The sequence below is a fragment of the Dendropsophus ebraccatus genome, chromosome 4 (genome assembly GCF_027789765.1).
Source record: "Dendropsophus ebraccatus isolate aDenEbr1 chromosome 4, aDenEbr1.pat, whole genome shotgun sequence".
Lineage (NCBI taxonomy): Eukaryota > Metazoa > Chordata > Amphibia > Anura > Hylidae > Dendropsophus > Dendropsophus ebraccatus.
The window spans coordinates 10,391,440-10,414,509 of NC_091457.1; the positions used below are offsets into that span (position 1 = coordinate 10,391,440).

Genomic DNA, 23,070 nt, shown 5'->3' on the forward strand with positions numbered 1-23,070 from the left:
CAATGACAGGGTTAAATTATAATACAGCCTACACTGTCACTGTGATAACTCAGTCTTCCTGTGGCAAATCCAGTGCGGCTGTGCAGCAGCAATGCTCAACCAATATCACAGGTAAGTCAGATAACTAAATCCTTATACCACCAATCCACGTACCATAATGACCCAGTGTTTTATAGTCAATGTAGAGTTTTTCCGGTCTTTATATGGTATTGATGTTACAAAATAGAAAGTAGCCCCAGTTCTGGCTCAGTTAGGTACCTGCATGCAGCGTTAGCGATACCGATCCTCCCCCGATGTCCATTCTAATGCATATTAGTATAAGAGTAGATATTACACTGGGGGAAGCTGTCTGTGTCAGTAGTGCTGCCGCTGTGACACAGTGTAGCAGAGTGAGCAGAGATAACTGTCAATTATTACTCACTCTGCTACACTGTGCTGCAGTTGTACAACTAGTGACACAGACAGCTCCCCCAGTGTAATGTCTATTCTAATACAAACATGTAATATACAGACATCAGGGGAGGCTGCAGCACTAGTGACACACACAGCTTCCCCCAGTGTAATGTCTATTCTAATGGTAACATGTATTATATAGACATCAGGGGAGGCTGCAGTACTAGTGACACAGACAGCTTCCCCCAGTGTAATGTCTATTCTAATGGTAACATGTATTATATAGACATCAGGGGAGGCTGCAGTACTAGTGACACAGACAGCTCTCCCAGTGTAATGTCTATTCTAATGGTAACATGTATTATATAGACATCAGGGGAGGCCACAGCACTAGTGACACGGACAGCTCCCCCAAGTGTAATGTCTATTCTAATGGTAATATGTATTATATATACATCAGGGGAGGCTGCAGCACTAGTGGCACAGACAGTTTCCCCTAGCGTAATGTCTATTCCGAATGGTAACCTGTACTACATAGACATCAGGGGAGGCTGCAGCGCTACAGAAATATACAGCTCCCCCAGTGTAATGTCTGTTCCTAACGGTAACCTGTACTAAATAGACATCAGGTATATATATATATGTATATATATATATATATATATATATATATATATAGATATATATATATATGTGTATATATATATATGTATATATATATATATATGTGTATATATATATATATATATATATATATATATATATTTATATATTTATACAGTGGTACCTTGGTTTAAGTACAACTTGGTTTAAGAGCGTTTTGGTTTAAGAGCTCACAGTTTTTCATTTTCAAAATTGTGACTTGGTTTAAGAACATTGCTTTGGTGTAAGAGCTCCCTGTACTGGGTGGTAGCGCAAGTGGGGGAGGGGCAGGTTCTGCATAGCGGGGTCTACAGCACTGTACTCTGACCCAGGAAGTCTCCCTCACCTTCCAAATCATAGCAGATCCACTTCTGGCTGGGGCTTGCATCAAGGGACAGGACTGTGGAGGTTATCTCTCCATAGCTGTAACCCCTCTCTCCCCGGACAGAGAGTGCTGCATGTATGTGCCCACATCATTCCTTCATGCTCCCTGCAGTCTCTGTCAGTCCTTGTGTTTCCCATCCTCTCCATTACTGTACAGTAACTTATAATATCACATATTCAGCTGTTTCTGAATGTTTGTTTCATCTGTTTTACATGTTATTCAGAATAATAAATCATTATTTTGGGGTGTGGAACCAATTGTCTGCATTTCTCTGATTTCTTATGGGAAAATTTGCTTTTCTTTAAGAGTGATTTGGATTACAAGCGCAGTCCAGGAACGAATTATGCTCGTAATCCGAGGCACCACTGTATATATATATATATATATATATATATATCCTGTACTACAGTATATACACATCAGTATCTGCATACATTAGCATTGGTGATATTTAACTGTGGCAGGACCATGACTTTTGAACCCTGTAGTTCCCTACAAGCTACTGGTGGCAGCAGAAGGGCTACTTATTATTATTATTATTATTATTATTATTATTAATATTATTATACAATATTAATAATTTATTATTTTTTCTCTTTTTTTCAGCACCTATTGCCCCATCAGCCGTTCCCATTGTCACCAGTCCTCCCTCCTACAACTCCTTCACATTCACTTTTCCTGACTTTGATTCTACTAATGGAGCCATTAAAGCTTATGCTATAATTGTATCAAGTGTAAATGGTAAGATACCACCTGTAATAGAAATGTTTAAAGAGATATATATATATATATATATATATATATATATATATATATATATATATTAGATGGTATGAGTATTGTGTGGGTTCCATAGAGGGGTAAAACATAGTTTTGCGTCGTAGTAAGGGAGTTAACCAAAAAACCCCATGACGCCATGTGCCTGCCCCCAGCTATGACTATGGCTTGTTCACGAGCTGGTTGTTTTTGCCTCTTTTTGTTGCCCTCCTGCACCTCTATTAGTTTCTCTATTAGAACATACAGTATTCAGAGGCTGATTTCAGTCATTCATCGCACTCATAATCTTAGATATATAAAATGTATTTGTGTTGTACATTCTTCATGTACGGCATAATGACCAAATTTGGCATAAAGGTGAATCAGGTGATTTGGGAGGTTTTACATCATATTTCAGCTCTCCCTCTCAAAGGTTCTGCAGCTATTAAAATATGGGACTTCAGCCTGTGAGACAGACCATGCACTTCTTATAAAATAACTGCAGCCTGTGAGACTGACCCTGCACCTGTTATAATATGACTGCAGCCTATGAGACAGACCCTGCACCTCTTATAAAATAACTGCAGCCTGTGAGACAGACCCTGCACCTCTTATAATATGACTGCAGCCTGTGAGACAGACCCTGCACCTCTTATAAAATAACTGCAGCCTGTGAGACAGACCCTGCACCTCTTATAATATGACTGCAGCCTGTGAGACAGACCCTGCACCTCTTATAAAATAACTGCAGCCTGTGAGACTGACCCTGCACCTCTTATAATATGACTGCAACCTGTGAGACAGACCCTGCACCTCTTATAAAATAACTGCAGCCTGTGAGAAAGACCCTGCACCTCTTATAATATGACTGCAGCCTGTGAGACAGACCCTGCACCTCTTATAAAATAACTGCAGCCTGTGAGACTGACCCTGCACCTCTTATAATATGACTGCAGCCTGTGAGACAGACCCTGCACCTGTTATAATGTGACTGCAGCCTGTGAGACAGACCCTGCACCTCTTATAATATGGCTACAGCCTGTGATACAGGCCTTAAACCTCTAATAATGAGACTGTAGCCTGTGAGACAGACCCTAATCTTCTAATAATGTGACTGCAGTCTGTGAGACAGACTTTAAATCTCTAATAATGAGACTGCAGCCTGTGAGACAGACCCTGCACCTGTAATAATGTGACTGCAGCCTGTGAGACAGACCCTAATCTTCTAATGTGACTGCAGCCTGTGAGACTCTTAGATGACACAGTTAATAATGGTCACTGTGCCAGTACTATTGCCTATAGGGTAATATTTACCTAGCATGATATATAATGTCCCTGGTCTATAGCTATTGTGTATGGGGAGTATAGTGCTGGTTAAAATGGTGGGATTACTTGTTATGGCATCTGCTCTACACCTTCCACTTTCCACATTTCCACTTTGATGTAGTAGTAGTAGTAATAGTAGTAGTAATAGTAGTAGTAATAATAATAATAGTAGTAGTAGTAGTAGTACATGTGACCTTTTACAACTCTTCTCTGCTTCACGTGAAGGTGGTGCACCATCTGAAAATGATCTGGTAAAGACTTATAGTGATTTCAAGAGTAAAAGCACCAGTTCATATGTTGCAACGATCATTAAAAAAACTTCACAGAGGTCAGGTCTGGCACCTACAACCACAGTGACTATTGGAGATAACTCTGAGGACCCACCTTATACAAATGGACCTGTAGATTCTGGATCACAATATTGGTAACTTTCTTTTATTGTACTGATTACCCAGGCATAGCTTTACCCAATGGCTTAGTATAGGCTATCAATAAAAGATTGGACCAGACACTACCTGATCAGCTGATCGAGGGGATCATGCCACACCCCCTTCATTGTTTACTGGCTATAGCACCTAACATTTTGTAGTGGCTGTTCCTGGTATTACACCTCAGTTACATTAACTTGAATGTAATTTTATTTCTGAATAAAACCTATACATTTTAGTTTTAATGTAAATAAGAAATTTATATAATAATTTACTTTTTTTAAACTCCTTTTTGCTAAATCTCTCTCTAGGGTCGGCGTTGCAGGTTTCACTTTACTTAAACGTGGCAAAACTGGAATGATTATGGCAAATGAATCTCTAAAGTCATTTGCTCCTTATGGTGACCCCATCCAGACACCAGTAAATCCAGGTGAGTGTCCTATCCAGTCGTAGTAGTGAACTACATTAGGCCCAGGGCCGGACTGGGACTTAAAGTCAGCCCTGGCAGTCAAACCCCAGCAGCCCACATACCATATCATGGATAGCGGTGTTAAATACGAGCTGTAGCAAATTCTGCCTTATTTAGTCATGTCCCCACTACTCCCTTAAACATGTGAACCCCACCATCAGCACCTAAAAATAATGATATAACATAATCTGCTGTGGATTTGATACGGCATACTGTATTTATGCATTTATTTCAACTGATTAAATCAGAAGCATCAAATCCGCATTGGATTAGGTATGAACCTGTGAGGTCTATAGCAGGTACAAAGCTGTAGATCCCAGCGTACAGGTCAGAGACCGGACCTTTAGTCCATTGTAAACCTCTATAATCATTCTTTTCATTACCAGCTGAAGTGTCACAGAGGTGGAGCCACAGCAGCACCTTCTGCACCGCCCCTGTCTGCTCTGACTGATGGACATATAGGTTAGTGCTGCTGCCGCTGCTGTTGTGAAACTTTAGTTGGTAATGAAAAGGACAATTATAAAAGTTTACACTGGACTAAAGGTCAGTGATATCTCGCTCACATCGGGCTGCTGAGATTTATAGCCCTAGACCTAGTATGGACCTCACAGATTCCCTTTAAAGGAGAAAAACTTGGCCACCTTCTTCCAGAAACAGCGCCACACTCCTCTTCAGTTTGTGTGAGGTATTGCAGCTCAGTTCCATTGAAGTGAATGGAGCCAAGTCGTAATACCACACACAGTCTGAGGACAGGGGTGGTTCTGTTTTTTGACAAAAGTTACTATATTTTTAAAATCCCTTTTATCCTGACTATGTCTCCATATAATGGTGGTATAAGTAGTAAGGTTTTAATTATTAAAATGTGTCTGCTGGTTGTGATCTCTTGTGTAATCAAAGATACATAATAAGCTGCTAGATAGATATTTCCTACTGGATATCTATTTATCTATCTATCTATCTCCTATCTATCTATCTCCTATCTATCTCCTATCTATCTATCTCCTATCTATCTATCTCCTATCTATCTATCTATCTATCTATCTATCTATCTATCTATCTATCTATCTCCTATCTATCTATCTATCTATCTATCTATCTATCTATCTATCTATCTATCTATCTATCTCCTATCTATCTATCTCCTATCTATCTATCTATCTATCTATCTCCTATCTATCTATCTATCTATAAGTAGGGCCCCAGGACACATTTTAGGCATATATAATGGAAACATAGGTAAGAATTTTCTGTGCATGATAATACAGTCATAGCTAATAACACCAGTAAGCAAATATTATCCCCACACTGTACACGTTACTGTCATACTCTTACCAAGCACACCCACCAATATTGCCAATACTACCAGTATATAAGTAACAAATAATATCACCACACCATGAGCACGGCCATTACCACCACATAATGACTAACACCGCTACACTGTGACTGAATACAATCCACTATATACAACACTAATATTACCAATAATACGAGTAATACAATCACACCATGCCCACTACCCGCAGCATACGGTGACTGGATAATACCACTATACTGGCACGAAATAACAGCCACTATAAAAGACCAATATTCTCCCAAAGCAGTGACCATAGAACACAGGTGTCACACTCCGGCCCTCCAGCTGTTACATCACTACAAATCCCATCATGCCTAGACAGCTAAAGCATGATGGGAATTGTAGTTTTGTAACACCTGGAGGGCCGTAGTGTGACACCCCTGATACAGATGTAGATCCCAGCTGTATAAAGGTTCTGCAGACCTTATAAGTGATTATAGTGCAGTTACATCCTGTGACTCACAGTAGGCGTCTTCTCTGCATGACGAGACGTCCACTTTTCCTTTTCTTCTCCATCTGGCTCCGGCCATCATGAAGGCTTCTCTGGCCATGACTCCTCTCCACGGGATCTGCCAGACAGACATTTTAGGCTTCTTTCTCCAGCAACATCCTCATCTATATATCCCTCCATATAGAATACCCCCCCATGGTACTTCCCCCCCATATAGAATAACCCCCTGCTCATGTACATCCCCCCATAGAGAATAGCCCCATTGCTGTACATGTACATCCCTCCCATATAGAATAGCCCCCCTGCTGTACATCCCCCCATATAGAATAGCCCCCCTATGCATCCCCCCATTTAGAATAGCCCCCCTGATATACATGTACATCCCCCCATATATAATAATTCCCCCCGTGCATCCCCCTATAGAATAGCCCCTGTGTGCATACTCCATATAGAATAATCCCCCCTCCTGCATCCCCCATATAGAATAGCCCCCCCGCTGTACATGTACATCCCCCAATATAGAATAATCCCCCCGTGCAACCCCCCTATAGAATAGTCCCTCTGTGCATCCCCCCATTTAGAATAGCCCCCCTGATATACATGTACATCCCCCCATATATAATAATTCCCCCCCTGCATCCCCCATATAGAATAGCCCCCCTGCATCCCCCCATATAGAATAGCCCCCTTGCATCCCCCCATATAGAATAGCCCCCCTGCATCCCCCTCCCATATAGAATAGCCCCCCCTGGATCCCCCTCCCATATAAAATAGCCCCCCCTGCATCCCCCCCATATAGAATAGCCCCCCTGGATCCCCCTCCCATATAGAATAGCCCCCCCTGGATCCCCCTCCCATATAAAATAGCCCCCCCTGCATCCCCCCCATATAGAATAGCCCCCCTGGATCCCCCTCCCATATAGAATAGCCTCCCCCTGCATCCCCCCCATATAGAATAGCCCCCCTGGATCCCCCTCCCATATAGAATAGCCCCCCTGTGCATCCCCCCATATAGAATAGCCCCCCATGCATCCCCCCATATAGAATAGCCCTCCCATGCATCCCCCCATATAGAATAGCCCCCCTGTGCATCCCCCATATAGAATAGCCCCCCCTGCATCCCCCCATATAGAATAGCCCCCCCTGCATCCCCCCATATAGAATAGCCCCCTGTGCATCCCCCCATATAGAATAGCCCCCCTCTGCATCCCCCCATATAGAATAGCCCCCCTGCATCCCACTCCCATATAGAATAGCCCCCTGCATCCCCCCATATAGAATAGCCCCCTGCATCCTTCCATATAGAATAGCTGCCCCCCTGCATCCCCCCCATATAGAATAGCTGCCCCCCTGCATTCCCCCCATATAGAATAGCCCCCCTGTATCCCCCCATATAGAATAGCCCCCCTGCATCCCCCCATATAGAATAGCCCCCCTGCATCCCCCTCCTATATAGAATAGCCCCCTGCATCCTCTCCCATATAGAATAGCCCCCTGCATCCCCCCATATAGAATAGCTGCCCCCCTGCATCCCCCCATACAGAATAGCCCCCCCCTGCATTCCCCCCATATAGAATAGCCCCCCTGTATCCCCCCATATAGAATAGCCCCCCCCCCTGCATCCCCCTCCTATATAGAATAGCCCCCTGCATCCCCCTCCCATATAGAATAGCCCCCTGCATCCCCCTCCCATATAGAATAGCCTCCCCACTCATCCCCCTCCCATATAGAATAGCTGCCCCCCTGCATCCCCACCATACAGAATAGCCCCCCTGCATCCCCCCATATAGAATAGCCCCCCCTGTATCCCCCCATATAGAATAGCCCCCCCTGTATCCCCCCATATAGAATAGCCCCCCCTGCATCCCCCATATAGAATAGCCCCCCTGCATCCCCCCATATAGAATAGCCCCCCCTGTATCCCCCCATATAGAATAGCCCCCCCTGCATCCCCCATATAGAATAGCCCCCCTGCATCCCCCTCCTATATAGAATAGCCCCCCTGCATCCCCCCATGTAGAATAGCCCCCCTGCATCCCCCTCCCATATAGAATAGCCCCCTGCATCCTTCCATATAGAATAGCTGCCCCCCTGCATCCCCCCCATATAAAATAGTTGCCCCCCTGCATCCCCCCATACAGAATAGCCCCCCTGCATCCCCCTCCCATATAGAATAGCCCCCCTGTATCCCCCCATATAGAATAGCCCCCCCATGCATCCCCCCATATAGAATAGCCCCCCTGCATCCCCCTCCCATATAGAATAGCCTCCCCCTGCATCCCCCTCCCATATAGAATAGCTGCCCCCCTGCATCCTCCCCCATACAGAATAGCCCCCTTGCATCACCCCCCATATAGAATAGCCTCCCCCTGCATCCCCCTCCCATATAGAATAGCCTCCCCCTGCATCCCCCTCCCATATAGAATAGCTGCCCCCCTGCATCCTCCCCCATACAGAATAGCCCCCTTGCATCACCCCCCATATAGAATAGCCCCCTTGCATCACCCCCCATATAGAATAGCCCCCTTGCATCACCCCCCATATAGAATAGCCCCCTTGCATCACCCCCCATATAGAATAGCCCCCTTGCATCACCCCCCATATAGAATAGCCCCCTTGCATCACCCCCCATATAGAATAGCCGCCCCCCCCCCTATCTCTGGCCACATGTGAGGGGGTTAAAAAAAAACAAAAAAAACATTCTCACCTTACCTCGCTCCCAGCAGCTTTGTCCTCCTCGTCTTCGGACCTTGACGGCGGCGGAAGCAGCAGCAACTTCTCCTCTCTCTCCTCCAGGTCCTCAGCGGCGCGTCAGGGAAGTGACGTCAGCCGCTGGGGGCCTGGTGGAGGTGGCTGCAGACGTGCCTGCGTCTGCGGCCTAGGCATTTGGGGGAGGATCAGGTGGGGCGGAGACACGCCACCGCAGCCCCCTCCCGCCACCACAGCCCGCTCACCTCGGCCCGGCTGGCCCGCCCGGCCCGCCCCTGCCCGCTCCTGACGTGCTCCTCCAATCAACGAGGGGCCGCTGCGGCTGGCCGCATCGGCCCCATGCTCCTGCTCCACGTTGATTGGATTGGAGTAGCACGGCAGGAGCGGGCAGGGGCGGGCCGAGCGGCTAGACAGAGAGAAGCGGGATGCGGTGGCGGGCCGCAGCGGTGATGTTTTTTTTTTTTTTTTTAATTATGCAGCCTGGGCGGCCCACGGACTGGTAATCCGGCCAGCCCAGCGGGCATTTGCCCGGTTTGCCAGATTACCAGTCCGGGCCTGATTAGGCCATTGGGTAATAGAATACAAAATAGCTGATATGCATGGGCAGCATGGTGGCTCAGTGGTTTGCATTGTTGCCATTGAAGTCCTGGGTTCACATCCCACCAAGGTTTACGTTGATTTCCTTCCACATCCAAAACATACAGGTAGATGAATTTGGAATTTAGACTGTGAATCTGAATGGGGACATGGACTGATCTGAGCAAAAACAAGCTACTGTATTTAAAGGGCTGTGGTGCTATATAAATTGAATGGGTAGTTCAGCAAAAAAAATTCTTTCAAATCAACTGGTCCCAGAAAGTGCCAAAGATTTGTAATTTACATCTATTGAAAACAAAACTCTGGTCTTCCAGCTGCTGTATGTTCTGCAGGATGTGGTGTATTCTCTCCAGTCTGACACAGTGCTCTCTGCTGCCACCTCTGTCCATGTCAGGAACTGTACAAAGCAGGAGGGGTTTTCTATGGGGATTTGCTGCTGCTCTGGACAGTGATTGGCTGAGCTCAGACAGGCTGCTCTGAAGCTGGAGCGTGCGGGACCCGGGGTGAAGAAGACCGCAAGAGGAGCCCTGCAGTCTGGATAGGTAATGTATATCGTCAGCCGCCAGCCGTGCACCGCTATTACACGTAGCGATGCACTGTCTGCGCCCGACAATTATAGGTTCAAACCTATAGCAACAATCAGCCGATGATCGTTGTCATGGGCTGATCGTTGTATTTATTACACGGAGCGATAAGGCTGGGTTCACACTGCGTTTTCAGCATATGTTTAACAGATCCGTTTTTTTTTAACGGACAAAAAAATAGTGTCAGCAACGTTTTTGTCTCTATAAAAAAAACGGATCCGTTTTTTTGACTATGGAAGTCAATGGAAAAACGGATGCACACAAATGCATCCGTTTTTTGCAAAAAACGGATGAAAAAAACGGATTGCAAAAACGCAGTGTGAACCCAGCCTAATCAGCCAAATCGGTCCGTGTAATAGTACCCTTAGGCTACGCATATTTGTTCCCACTTCTACATACCAGCAGGCTGTACAATTTTCTCCAATAATTTTGAAAAGACTTGTGATAAAGCCTCCAGTGCAGGTGTGAACCCAGCCTTAACAAGACGCAACTAATTTTATGTATATATGATATATATGTATGTTTTGTGTTTTCTCCTAGGACCGATTGTTGGAGCCGTAATCGGGAGTATTCTGGGTTTACTTGTTATCCTTTTAATAGGTTTCATTATTTGGAGGATGAGGAGGTAAGCATCATTAGACACTATGAACTTATGTAGGTAAAACTCACCTGAATGCTAAAATGCACAGCAATCCTTTGATTTCATTCTTTACAGGGGTTGTTCCATGAGAAAAGTGTTGCATATGTCAAATATTCTATCCATATCAGTTGATAAAAAAAAGTATCTTATATTGATGTCAATGGTCCCCTATAGACATCAATATAAGATGGCGCCCCCTGCTGTTCCTTGTCCTGATGATTTCTATGTCCATCTTCTGCTGCCTCCAGTGATGAACTCACAAGTTCCATTGTTGGTGTTCTCACCAGGCACACCGGTCACAGTGGTGTACTTTCCTTTTCCTATCTTTCCTAGTCCTATATGTACATAGATCTTTTTATTTGTTATAGGAAAGAAGTGAAGAAAGCGGAACAGATATTTACACCATTGAAGTAAGTCCTATCTTATATTATGTAATGTCTGTGGAGTACAGGGCCGGCATCAGCACAAGGCTTACCTGGGCAAGTGCCGGAGCCCACACCATCTCTAGGGGCCCAGAGAGTGAGAGGGGCCCGGGAGATGGAGCAGGACCTGCACAGATAGAGAAAAGGGATCACATGACCTAAAGGTCCTCAACCTTACAGGTTGGAGAGCAGCCGCACAGAGAGAAAGAGGGAGAAGACTAAGCTGTAACTGCTGTGTGTCAGTGTCTGAGTGCGTCAGTGCCAGTCAGTCAGTGTCTATGTCAATAATGGTTGTTTGTGCATGTTAGTGGTGTCTCACATTATTGTGCATAGTGTGTAAATGAGGGGCCCGCTGCGGCTCTGTCGCCCAAGGGCCTGCAAAACCCTGGAGCCGGCCCTGGTGGAGTATTTTGGTAAAAAATAAATAATAATTATTTAAGAGTAAATGTTTTTAGATCAAGTAAAAGTGTAAAATTACTAATATAAACAACCAAAAAATATATTTTTGTTCTAAAATTTTGAAAGTTTAAAATGTTCTAAATTCAGATATTTTCCTACTTTCTTTCAAGTTCATCACATTTTCCATACTGAATTGGTAATTAGTGGATTAAAGGAAAATTGCATCTTGCTGTCATTTACTTTTGTCCCCATAAAAGTCAGAACAAATAAATCAGCATTTTTTTTATCAATGGATTTTGATGAATCATTACTTTTCCCCCACAGGGTTGTTCGGGGAATGAGTACTGCTGATTTTATTCATCACTTTGAGAAGCAGAAATGTGATAGTAATCAGGGATTTATTGAAGAATACAAGGTGAGTGTTTGGTTTTTCTTTTAAACTGCGATGCCTATGAGTTAAAGGGGTCTTCCAGGGACCTGAGGATGTTTAAAGCCTTCTGTTCCCCGTTCTCCCTCCTCTCTCTCATTCACTGCTCATTATCAGGAAATCTCAACTCTTTTACTTCAGTCGAGTCCTATCTGTTCTATGGAGAGGGGAGGGGGGAGGGGGGAGATTAGTCGCCAGCAGAGAGCAGAGAACAAAGGATTACACAGTGGAAGCTGTATGAAAGCTGATATTCAGAGATCAGAGAGGTCAGTGCTGACTTCAGAGGAGATAGCCCGGTGATGTCGCTGTAAATTAACTCTTTGTTGTCCTGTTTTGGTGCCTCATCTCCCTCCACCCCTCCCCTCTCCATAAGAGAACCATGAAGACAGGGGGGAGAGCTTCAAACTGCTTTTTCAGGATAAAAATGCATTTTTCAGCTAATAAACCCAATTACAAAGTTTCCTAAAATCGCCTGTACTATTGATTTCTGCAAAAAAAATTTAAACGACAGCGACACTTTAAAGTGTCACTGTCATTTGTAAAATATTTTTACGTCAGAGAGACATGTTAAAAGTTTTGATCAGCCCAACTTTTTTTTTTTGTCTAAAACAGAGCTGCAGTGCAGTCCTCTGTCTAGCTTGTACTCACAATCAGTACAGGTGTGAACACTCAGACCTGGACTGATCAAAACTTTTTTTTTTTGTTAACAAGAAAGGTATATGGAAAACAGACCAAGATGAATAACTGATCAAAACTTTTGACATATCTTTATGATATGTCAACATTTTTTTTTACAAAAGACAGGTACAAACTTTAAAAATGAATTCATGCTCCAGACCCTGAATCAATTCACATCCCTGATCATTCCTGAACACTAAATAAAATCAGACACCTACTTCCACACATAGAACGCTCAGCAGGACTCAACACCTTCAGTGTTTGCAGAAGAGTCCTTGTGCAGCTATTCCCTCTCCTGACTAAATTTTTCATCTTCTCATTTTCCATCTTGGACCCTAAAAATACTGACCAAAATACTATGTGTGAACCCAGCCTATGGGAACTGAGATGTAATACCAGACACAACTTGTGGGGCACTATCTCTGGAAGGAAGCAATCATGATCTTTTTCTGATCACCAGTGTGCACTCTGATATTAAGCACATAAAACTGCAAAATCACACCAACATACTAAAAAGCAGAAACTTTATTATTATGTTTTATTATTATTACAAGCGTTTAATTATTTTTAGATTTTTTTATACCTTTTTTATTACAGCAGTTCACACATATATGTTGTTTTTCTTACCGTATAATTTAGAAATTGTCATCTGTCGGCACCACGCAAACGAAATCTGCAGCCGAGAAGCCAGGGAATAAAGAGAAGAACAGATACAACAATGTGCTGCCATGTAAGTGAGTGTAAGGGTGACCATGGGGTAGTACATTTTATTCATCTAATTCATATGTCCCCACAATGTCTTTTGTTGTTTGATATTATGACAATACTTTGAGTAAAACTGACACGTTTTGGTGCCAAAACGGCCAAAAAAAGACATTGTGGGAAAATAGCCTGAAAGCCAAAATGAAATAAAAGTCAGTGAAACATATTGTAAAAAGTTTCTATGGATTTAAAACCTCTTTCTGCTGGGTTTGTAACTATGTCGGCCCTCTGTATATTGTTCTCATTAGATGACGCCTCTCGTGTGGTTTTGTCCAGTCCGGGAGACCTCACTCAAGACTACATTAACGCAAGCTATATTCCTGTAAGTAGCATCACACCTCAAAGGGAATTCCCTCCCACTGTGGGCGGGCCGGCCCGCCTCCAGTGCTTCAGTCCCGGCCCGGTATGTAGCCCACTCAGCCAATCAGTGACCGCAGCGTTGTCCCGCCCCAGTCACTGACTGGCTGAGTGGAGCATCCGTTAAGCAGGTCGTGATGTTGCTGGCGGGGAGCTAAGAAGACAGCCTGCTGGGGTCCCGGAGTGTACACAGCACTGCGTGGGCACCAGGACAGGTAAGTATAACTTCTTTTATCAGTTCCCCCACTTCCAGCTTGAAAAGATTTTTTGGTCTGGCACCGGACTTCTCCTTTAAGGTTGTAACTTCTTGGTTGTTTGTAATGTAGCGTGTTATACTTTGTTTGAGCGCCTACTGCTCAAAATGCATTGGTCAGTTTGTTCTGACAACTCTGTGTTTGATATGATGAGTCTGATGTCTTACATATCTCCTGTTATATTGCTCTTTTTTTAGGGTTACAATCAGCCAAAAGAGTTTATTGCAGCTCAGGGTCCCCTACCGAACACCGCCAATGATTTCTGGCGTATGATATGGGAAAATGACGTTCGGGTCATCGTCATGCTCACCAAATGCGTAGAACTTGGAAAGGTAAAATTGTGTAATGGACCTTCTTTATTCTAACAGTTGCAGTTAGCATTTTTTACATAGGTGCACCACCTTCAAGGAGTATTCTGGAGAATTTCTGGAGAATACTTCTGTTTAGAAAAATGGAAGTATTCTAGTACTTATCAACTGCTGTATGTCCTGCGGGAAGTGGTGTTTTCTTTCCAGTCTGACACAGTGCTGCCACCTCTGTCCATGTCAGGAACTGTCTAGAGCAGTAGCACTTCTCTGGAGTGCCCCTTTAAGTTGTCGCTAGAATTTATTAGAATTAGAAAACTTAAAAACTCGCCTCAGCTGCTGATTGGCTGAGTGGTCATACTAAAGACAGAAGACTGTGATGGTAAGTATGATTTCCTTGCTCCCCTCCCCACAAACAGAGCACAGTTTGACCTCCAGGGGTTACCCAGTGTGACCCAGTTACCCACTGTTAGAAAAGCATGTCCACTTTCTTCCAGAGACAGCATCACTCTTGTCTTCAGTTTGGATGCAGGTTTTGTAACTCGGTTCCATTGAAGTGAATGGAGCTTAATTGCAAACCACCCCTGAACTGAAGACAAGAAGAAAGTGGCCAAGCCGGGGGCACCTAGATAAATACTTTAGTCTTCCATTGTTTTCAAAGGTGCTTGTTACTCACTTGAGTATTGAAAAATACTTGACTCAAGTAACGAGTACTTGAGTATTTTGCCACTCAGTCATCTCTAGAACACATGTAATTAATGTTTTTAAAAATAAATTTTCCATGGTCATAGATATTCAGAGCCTTTGCCATGACACTTGACATTCAGATACTGCCATTTCACTATTATTCTCACCTGGGGCAAATTCATCGGATTGGGCGAGATTGAGAAAGACACAGCCCTGTCTATAAAAGGTCGCACAGTGCAGAAACCGTGTCATGAGGAGGAAAGAACTGCCTGTAAAGCTCAGAGACAGGATTGTATGTCAGCACAGATCTGGAGAAGTTCCCAAGAGCACAGTAGCTTCCATATTTCTTAAATGGGAGAACTTTGAAATAAGCAGGACTTTTCCTTGAGCTTCCTCCCCACCAAACTAAGGGTGGTATAACACAGGCCGATGGGGGCCCGATAATACCAGTAATACTGGGCCTATTACACGGCCTGATAATCATTTAACAAGGGCTGCAGGGATATCGTTACCGATGTCCTTGCAGGCCTTGCTTAAACTATATACTTTACCTATCCACGCTCCAGAGCTGCTCCTGCGGTCCGCTTCTCCCCAGGTCCCGCGCGCTCTAGCTTAAGAGCGGCTTGTCAGCTGACAGGCCGCTTAGCCAATCACAGGCCAAGACCGCCGCGGCCTGTCAGCTGACAGGCCGGTCTGAAGTTAGAGCGCCCGGGTCCCGGGGAGAAGCTGACGGCAGGAGCAGCCCTGGAGCGTAGATAAGTAATGTATATCGTCAGTCGCCAGTCGCGCACCACTATTACACGTACCGGTGCACGGTCAGCGCCAGACAAATATAGGTTCTAACCTATATCAACGATCAGCTGATGATCGTTGTCTTTGGCTGATCGCTGTATTTATTACACGGAGCGATAATCGGCCGAATCGGGCCAATCTGTCAATTATCGTTCCGTTTAATAGTACCCTAAGTAATGGGGAGAAGAAGGGCCTTGGTAAGAGAGGTGACCAAGATTCCAGTTGTCCACAAAGCTTCAAAAACCATCACTGCATCTTCCACCAGTCTTGGTTTTATGGCACAGTGGTTAGAAAGAAGCTGCTTCTAAGTAATAGACGCATGAAGGCTGCCGGAAATTTGCAAAAAGTGTCTAAACGACTGTCACACTGTAAAAAACTAAATTCTCAGGTCGTAATAAACTAGCAAAGATTTCTAATATTCCATTCCCTCTTCTCATTATAGGGTACTGAGAGCAGAATAATGGGGGAAACTTAAAGTGAATGTACCTCTAGGTACATCGCTTTGTGTCTTTTACATAAATATGTCTCGGTTTGTTCCCAAGCACCGGCCTGGCATGAAGCACTGTGGGCTGGCCCGCCGCTCCCCAGCGTGGTGATCTCCCCTTCCCTCTGTGATGTGGCTCCATTGATTCTAATAGAGCCGCGTCACAGAGGGAAGGGGGGATCACCACGCTGGGGGCCTGTACCGATGCCGTTCGCGGGAATCGGGCCACGGTTCTAAAAACTGTGGCGTTAGCATCCCCATGCCAGCACTGGAATATTTATGTAAAAAAAAAACACCAAATTTGCTTTAAATATATTATGTCTTATTATAATTTAGGTGAAGTGTGAAGAATATTGGCCCCAGAGAAGCTCCAAGAATTATGGTAACCTGTCCATATTCATGACCAGTGAAAATGTTCAACCCGACTACACAATCAGGGATTTCACAGTAATGAATGTGAGTACCAGATTATATTTCTAGATGCACATATGGAGCAGTATTAGGGCCAGTTCACACTAAATAAAATAGGCGGAATTCTGCTGAGGAGCTCTCTGCTGTGGAATCCCACCGGTCTCAGTGTCCCGCAGTGTCTGTATGGGATGGCACGCACCTCTGCTTCCTCCCCTCTGTGCTCAAAGAATTGACAATTCTTTGAGCGGAGAGGGGAGGAAGCGGAGGCGTGTGTACCCTCTCCCATACAGACACTGCCGGACACTAAGGCTGGCGGAATTCTGCGGCAGAGAGGAGGTGTCCTGTGTGGTGTAGTATAGAGGAGGTGTCCTGTGTGGTGTAATATAGAGGAGGATGTGTCCTGTGTGGTGTAGTATATAGAGGAGGTGTCCTGTGTGGTGTAGTATATAGAGGATGTGTCCTGTGTGGTGTAGTATAGAGGAGGTGCCCTGTGTGGTGTAGTATATAGAGGAGGTGTCCTGTGTGGTGTAGTATAGAGGAGGTGCCCTGTGTGGTGTAGTATAGAGGAGGTGTCCTGTGTGGTGTAGTATAGAGGAGGTGTCCTGTGGGGTGTAGTATATAGAGGAGGTGTCCTATGTGGTGTAGTATAGAGGACGTGTCCTGTGTGGTGTAGTATAGAGGAGGTGTCCTGTGTGGTGTAGTATAGAGGAGGTGTCCTGTGTGGTGTAGTATATAGAGGAGGTGTCCTGTGGGGTGTAGTATATAGAGGAGGTGTCCTGTGTGGTGTAGTATATAGAGGAGGTGTCATGTGTGGTGTGGTATATAGAGGAGGTGTCCTGTGTGGTGTAGTATAGAGGAGGTGTCCTGTGTGGTGTAGTATATAGAGGAGGTGTCCTGTGGGGTGTAGTATATAGAGGAGGTGTCCTGTGTGGTGTAGTATATAGAGGAGGTGTCCTGTGGGGTGTAGTATATAGAGGAGGTGTCCTGTGTGGTGTAGTATAGAGGATGTTTCCTGTGTGGTGTAGTATAGAGGAGGTGTCCTGTGGGGTGTAGTATATAGAGGAGGTGTCCTGTGTGGTGTAGTATAGAGGATGTTTCCTGTGTGGTGTAGTATATAAAGTAGGTGTCCTGTGTGCTGTAGTATATAGAGGAGGTGTCCTGTGTGGTGTAGTATATAGAGGAGGTGTCCTGTGTGGTGTAGTATATAGAGGAGGTGTCCTGTGTGGTGTAGTATATAGAGGAGGTGTCCTGTGTGGTGTAGTATAGAGGAGGTGTCCTGTGTGGTGTAGTATAGAGGAGGTGTCCTGTGTGGAGTAGTATATAGAGGAGGTGCCCTGTGTGGTGTAGTATATAGAGGATGTGTCCTGTGTGGTGTAGTATATAGAGGAGGTGTCCTGTGTGGTGTAGTATATAGAGGAGGTGTCCTGTGTGGTGTAGTATATAGAGGAGGTGTCCTGTGTGGTGTAGTATAGAGGATGTGTCCTGTGTGGTGTAGTATAGAGGATGTGTCCTGTGTGGTGTAGTATAGAGGAGATGTCCTGTGTGCTGTAGTATATAGAGGAGGTGTCCTGTGTGGTGTAGTATATAGAGGAGGTGTCCTGTGTGGTGTAGTATATAGAGGAGGTGTCCTGTGTGGTGTAGTATATAGAGGAGGTGTCCTGTGTGGTGTAGTATATAGAGGAGGTGTCCTGTGTGGTGTAGTATATAGAGGAGGTGTCCTGTGTGGTGTAGTATAGAGGAGGTGTCCTGTGTGGTGTAGTATAGAGGAGGTGTCCTGTGTGGTGTAGTATAGAGGTGTCCTGTGGGGTGTAGTATATAGAGGAGGTGTCCTGTGGGGTGTAGTATATAGAGGAGGTGTCCTGTGTGGTGTAGTATAGAGGAGGTGTCCTGTGTTGTGTAGTATAGAGGAGGTGTCCTGTGGGGTGTAGTATATAGAGGAGGTGTCCTGTGTGGTGTAGTATAGAGGATGTGTCCTGTGTGGTGTAGTATAGAGGATGTGTCCTGTGTGGTGTAGTATAGAGGAGATGTCCTGTGTGCTGTAGTACAGAGGATCTATCAGCTCTACAGATTCACAAGGTTAAAAATCATAAATCTAATATTGTCTCCATTTTCTCTTTTAGATACAAACCAGACAGAGTAAACAAGTGCGGCATTTCCACTTTACTGCCTGGCCGGACCACGGGGTTCCCAACGCAACCAGTGACCTAATCCAGTTTAGGAATATAGTCCGTGAATACACAGCAAACGTCCACCTGGTGAATTCGCCGATAGTAGTCCACTGCAGGTACGTACAAGGCCCAGAAAATAATTTGACCTAACTTGTTAGGGAGAATAGCATCCGCTTCAGCACACCTGCAGTCAGTTGCGTCACTGGAAGCTGCGCTGCCCCTGCAAGTCCCCCTGTATAATTAGTGAAGCAAAAAGACGCTGGTTGACCTCATGGAGATCAACTAAAACAGTGCAGAGACACCATCATGTGTCTTGACGTCAGTGAGCTAGCCAAACCTTCCTACGGAAAGGAACAACCAAGTCAAGGAATTTCTCCAGTCAAGGAAACCACCCAAGCAAGGTATCCATTCAAAGACAGCTGTTTCGGGCTGTTTGCCCCTCATCCCGATTTTGGTTCATCTCCCTGAGGTCAACCAGCGTATTTTTGCAGGCACTTACTAGGCATTGCTCCCACTAGCCAGAATCCTACTCCACACTGATGAGGGGCAAACAGCCAGAAACAGCAGTTTGTGGATGGATACCTTGCTTGGGTGGTTTCCGTGACTGAAGACATTCCTTGGCTTAGTTGTTCCTTCCCGGAGGAAGGTCTGGCTAGCTAACTGATGGTGTCTCTGCAGTGTTTTTGGCATACAGATGTAGCCAGAGTTAACTTGCAATAATTGTGTCAGGGTGCTATGTTAAGTAAATTAGAAAGGCAAGGTAAACTGTTGCCAGAAATTTGTAATTTAATTCTATTAAAAAAAAATCTCCAGTCTTCCAGTACTTATCAGCTGCTGTATGTCCTGCAGGAAGTGATGTATTGTTCCAGTTTGACACAGTTCTCTCTGCTGCTGCCTCTGTCCATGTCAGGAACTGTCCAGAGCAGGAGAGTTTTTATGGGGATTTGCTATTGCTCTGGGCAGTTCTTGACAGGTCCAGTGTTACAACCTATGAGTGTGATTACCTCACACATACTGTACATCATTACCTCACACCACACATAGGCTAAGGTTCACATTCAAGTTAATCTTTTAAAGTTACTTTGATTTTTAATAGAAAAACATAAAGCTCCATTGTGCAATGTACATTTTATTGATGTGTTTTGCGGTTGTTCTTTTCCACAGCGCTGGAGTGGGCAGGACGGGCACCTTCATAGCACTTGATCGTGTGATAAAACAAATTGAAGCAGAAGATGGAGTAGGTGTGTATGAAATGGTTTCTGATCTCTGGTTACACAGAAGATTCATGGTGCAAACTGAGGTGAGAGGAAATATGCTCTGCTATAGTGTAATGATAAAGGGTAATATATGCATATAGTATAGTAGTTATATTCCTGTATATAGGAGCAGTATTATAGTAGTTATATCCCTGTATATAGGGGCAGTATTATAGTAGTTATATTCCTGTATATAGGAGCAGTATTATAGTAGTTATATTCCTGTATATAGGAGCAGTATTATAGTAGTTATATCCCTGTGTATAGGAGCAGTATTATAGTAGTTATATTCCTGTATATAGGGGGCAGTATTATAGTAGTTATATTCTTGTATATAGGGGGCAGTGTTATAGTAGTTATATTCTTGTATATAGGAGCAGTATTATAGTAGTTAGATTCCTGTATATAGGAGCAGTATTATAGTAGTTAGATTCTTAATTATAGGAGCAGTATTATAGTAGTTATATTCCTGTATATAGTAGCAGTATTATAGTAGTTATATTCCTGTATATAGGAGCATTATTATAGTAGTTATATTCCTGTATATAGGAGCAGTATTATAGTAGTTATATTCCTGTATATAGGGGGCAGTATTATAGTAGTTATATTCTTGTATATAGGGGGCAGTGTTATAGTAGTTATAGTCTTGTATATAGGAGCAGTATTATAGTAGTTATATTCCTGTATATAGGAGCAGTATTATAGTAGTTATATTCTTGTATATAGGGAGCAGTATTATAGTAGTTATATTCTTGTATATAGGAGCAGTATTATAGTAGTTATATTCCTGTATATAGGAGCAGTATTATAGTAGTTATATTCTTGTATATAGGGAGCAGTATTATAGTAGTTATATTCTTGTATATAGGAGCAGTATTATAGTAGTTATATTCCTGTATATAGGAGCAGTATTATAGTAGTTATTTTCTTTTACATAGGAGGCAGTACATGTTTCATCTAACAGTGTTATCCTTTCCACTGTAGAGCCAGTACATCTTCTTGAACCAGTGTACTCTGGATATTATCAAGACTCAGAAGGATCCGGATCTTATTTACCAGAATGCAACAGCGATCTATCAGAATTTCAGTTATCCTTCAACGAAAAAGACAAACTTTTAATCAGCAGCAATGCACTCTTTCCAAAGGAAAAGCTCTGGGGTCGTGTAGATTTACAACATCACAGGACCAAGAAAGAATTGCACTTTGAGTCACTATTTTTTTTTTTATATAGATTTTTTAAATTTCCTAAAGGTCTTAAAGATACTGTCTTGCTGTTTTTTATTGGACGCATATTAAAAATCTCCTGGATAGATATAGCCCATGTTATGTTGAAAGTGTTAAAGATATTATGTATGAAGTCACTGCCCACTGCTGTCTGTAAACAAGTAGAAATAGGAAAATAGTTTATGTAATAAACATGTAAACCTTGAACTGTAAATTCAACTGTAAACTGTAAATGTGTGTACATAACCAAAAATGACTCCTTACCAGAGAAAAAACATTTTAGAAGTCTTGGCCACTGGGTATTTCCACTTCCTTCCTGTCCATTGCCTGTTGGTAAGGGATTAATGTCTCTAGTAACAGCAGAACAAAGGCAGAACAAAGACAATGGGAGCAAATTAGCTACAGCTCTATGTATGAGAAATGAAAAGAATAACTCCATAGGATTTACATTGTCCATGTAAGGTAAATCAAGGCTTTCCTGCCACCTTTGCAGCAGTTTCTTTCCTTAGCACAACCCTTTCCTTTCTGTGTTGCTGGATGTACGCAGTCCAACCTTCTGAAGCTAGGCCAACAATAAATACTTCTTCACCAGAAATGAACCAACATCACAGTGCAGCAATAAATACTTCTGCACCAGAAATGAACCAACACCACAGTGCAGCAATAAATAATTCACTTACAGTATTCAACCTACACTACACTGCAGAAATAAATACTTCCCCACAAGCAATAAACCAACACCACAGTTCAACAATAAATACTTCCTCTACAACAATGAACCAACACCACAGTACAGCAATACTTACTTCCCTCACCAGCAATGAACCAACACCACAGTGCCGCAATAAATAGTTGTTCACCAGCAATGAACCAACACCATAGTGCAGAAAAAAATACTTCCCCACCAGCAATAAGCCAACACCACAGTGCGGCAATAAATACCAACCAGCAATGAACCAACACCACAGTGCAGCAATAAATACACACCAGCAATGAACCAACACCCCAGTGCAGCAATACATACTTCCCACACCAGCAATGAACCAACACCACAGTGCCGCAATAAATAATTCTTCACCAGCAATGAACTAACACCATGGTGCAGAAAAAAATACTTCCACACCAGCAATAAGCCAACATCACAGTGCAGCAATAAATACCCACCAGCAATGAACCAACACCACAAAGCAGCAATAAATACTTACCCAACAACAATGAACCAACACCCCAGTGCAGCAATACTTTACCACTAGCAATGAACCAACATCACAGTGCAGCAATAAATACTTATGAGATGTGGAGCTATTTTGGGGACTAGCAATGAGATTGGGAGCAATGCTGGGGACATGGAATGAGATGGGGGCCATAGTGTGACCTGTAATACCCTGCAGTATAGAACACACAATATTTTGTTTCTTTCATCATTATTTTTGCTTCATTAGACCTTTTACCAGCATTCTGTATACTTTTTTTTCTTTGAGAGCCATTAAGGCACAAACTGGCTGGACTGGTCAGATCAAGGAGATTCCATTGTGTATATTTCTACCTTTGACAGAAGTGTAAAAAATAAAAAAAAAGGTCTCTACCGCATTTTTTAAGAATGTGAAATGTGGTTGAAAAATGATACTTGGAAATACCTGTCGTAAGATGAGGAAGTCAGAGACAAAAATACCAGGTAAACGCTTCGTGTTCATTCAGATTGAAGAA

At 43.6% G+C, this 23,070-nt stretch overlaps 1 protein-coding gene across 1 annotated transcript; it reads left to right on the forward strand.

Moving 5' to 3' along the window:
* The first annotated feature begins 897 nt into the window (after positions 1-897).
* On the forward strand, positions 898-21,489 carry LOC138789196 (receptor-type tyrosine-protein phosphatase eta-like). Its single transcript, XM_069967803.1, has 14 exons — positions 898-913; positions 2,027-2,161; positions 3,728-3,926; positions 4,242-4,360; positions 10,638-10,722; positions 11,106-11,147; positions 11,883-11,973; positions 13,303-13,393; positions 13,674-13,747; positions 14,234-14,368; positions 16,641-16,760; positions 18,836-18,999; positions 20,048-20,183; positions 21,124-21,489. Exons 1-14 carry the CDS (start codon positions 898-900, stop codon positions 21,256-21,258), a joined length of 1,542 nt encoding a protein of 513 aa, XP_069823904.1. The 3' UTR covers positions 21,259-21,489.
* Positions 21,490-23,070: the final 1,581 nt, after the last annotated feature.

Coding starts and splice junctions, on each gene's coding strand:
- LOC138789196 (XM_069967803.1), top strand. Junction 3,927..4,241: donor GATTCTGGATCACAATATTG/GTAACTTTCTTT, acceptor ATCTCTCTCTAG/GGTCGGCGTTGCAGGTTTCA. Junction 14,369..16,640: donor AATGCGTAGAACTTGGAAAG/GTAAAATTGTGT, acceptor ATTATAATTTAG/GTGAAGTGTGAAGAATATTG.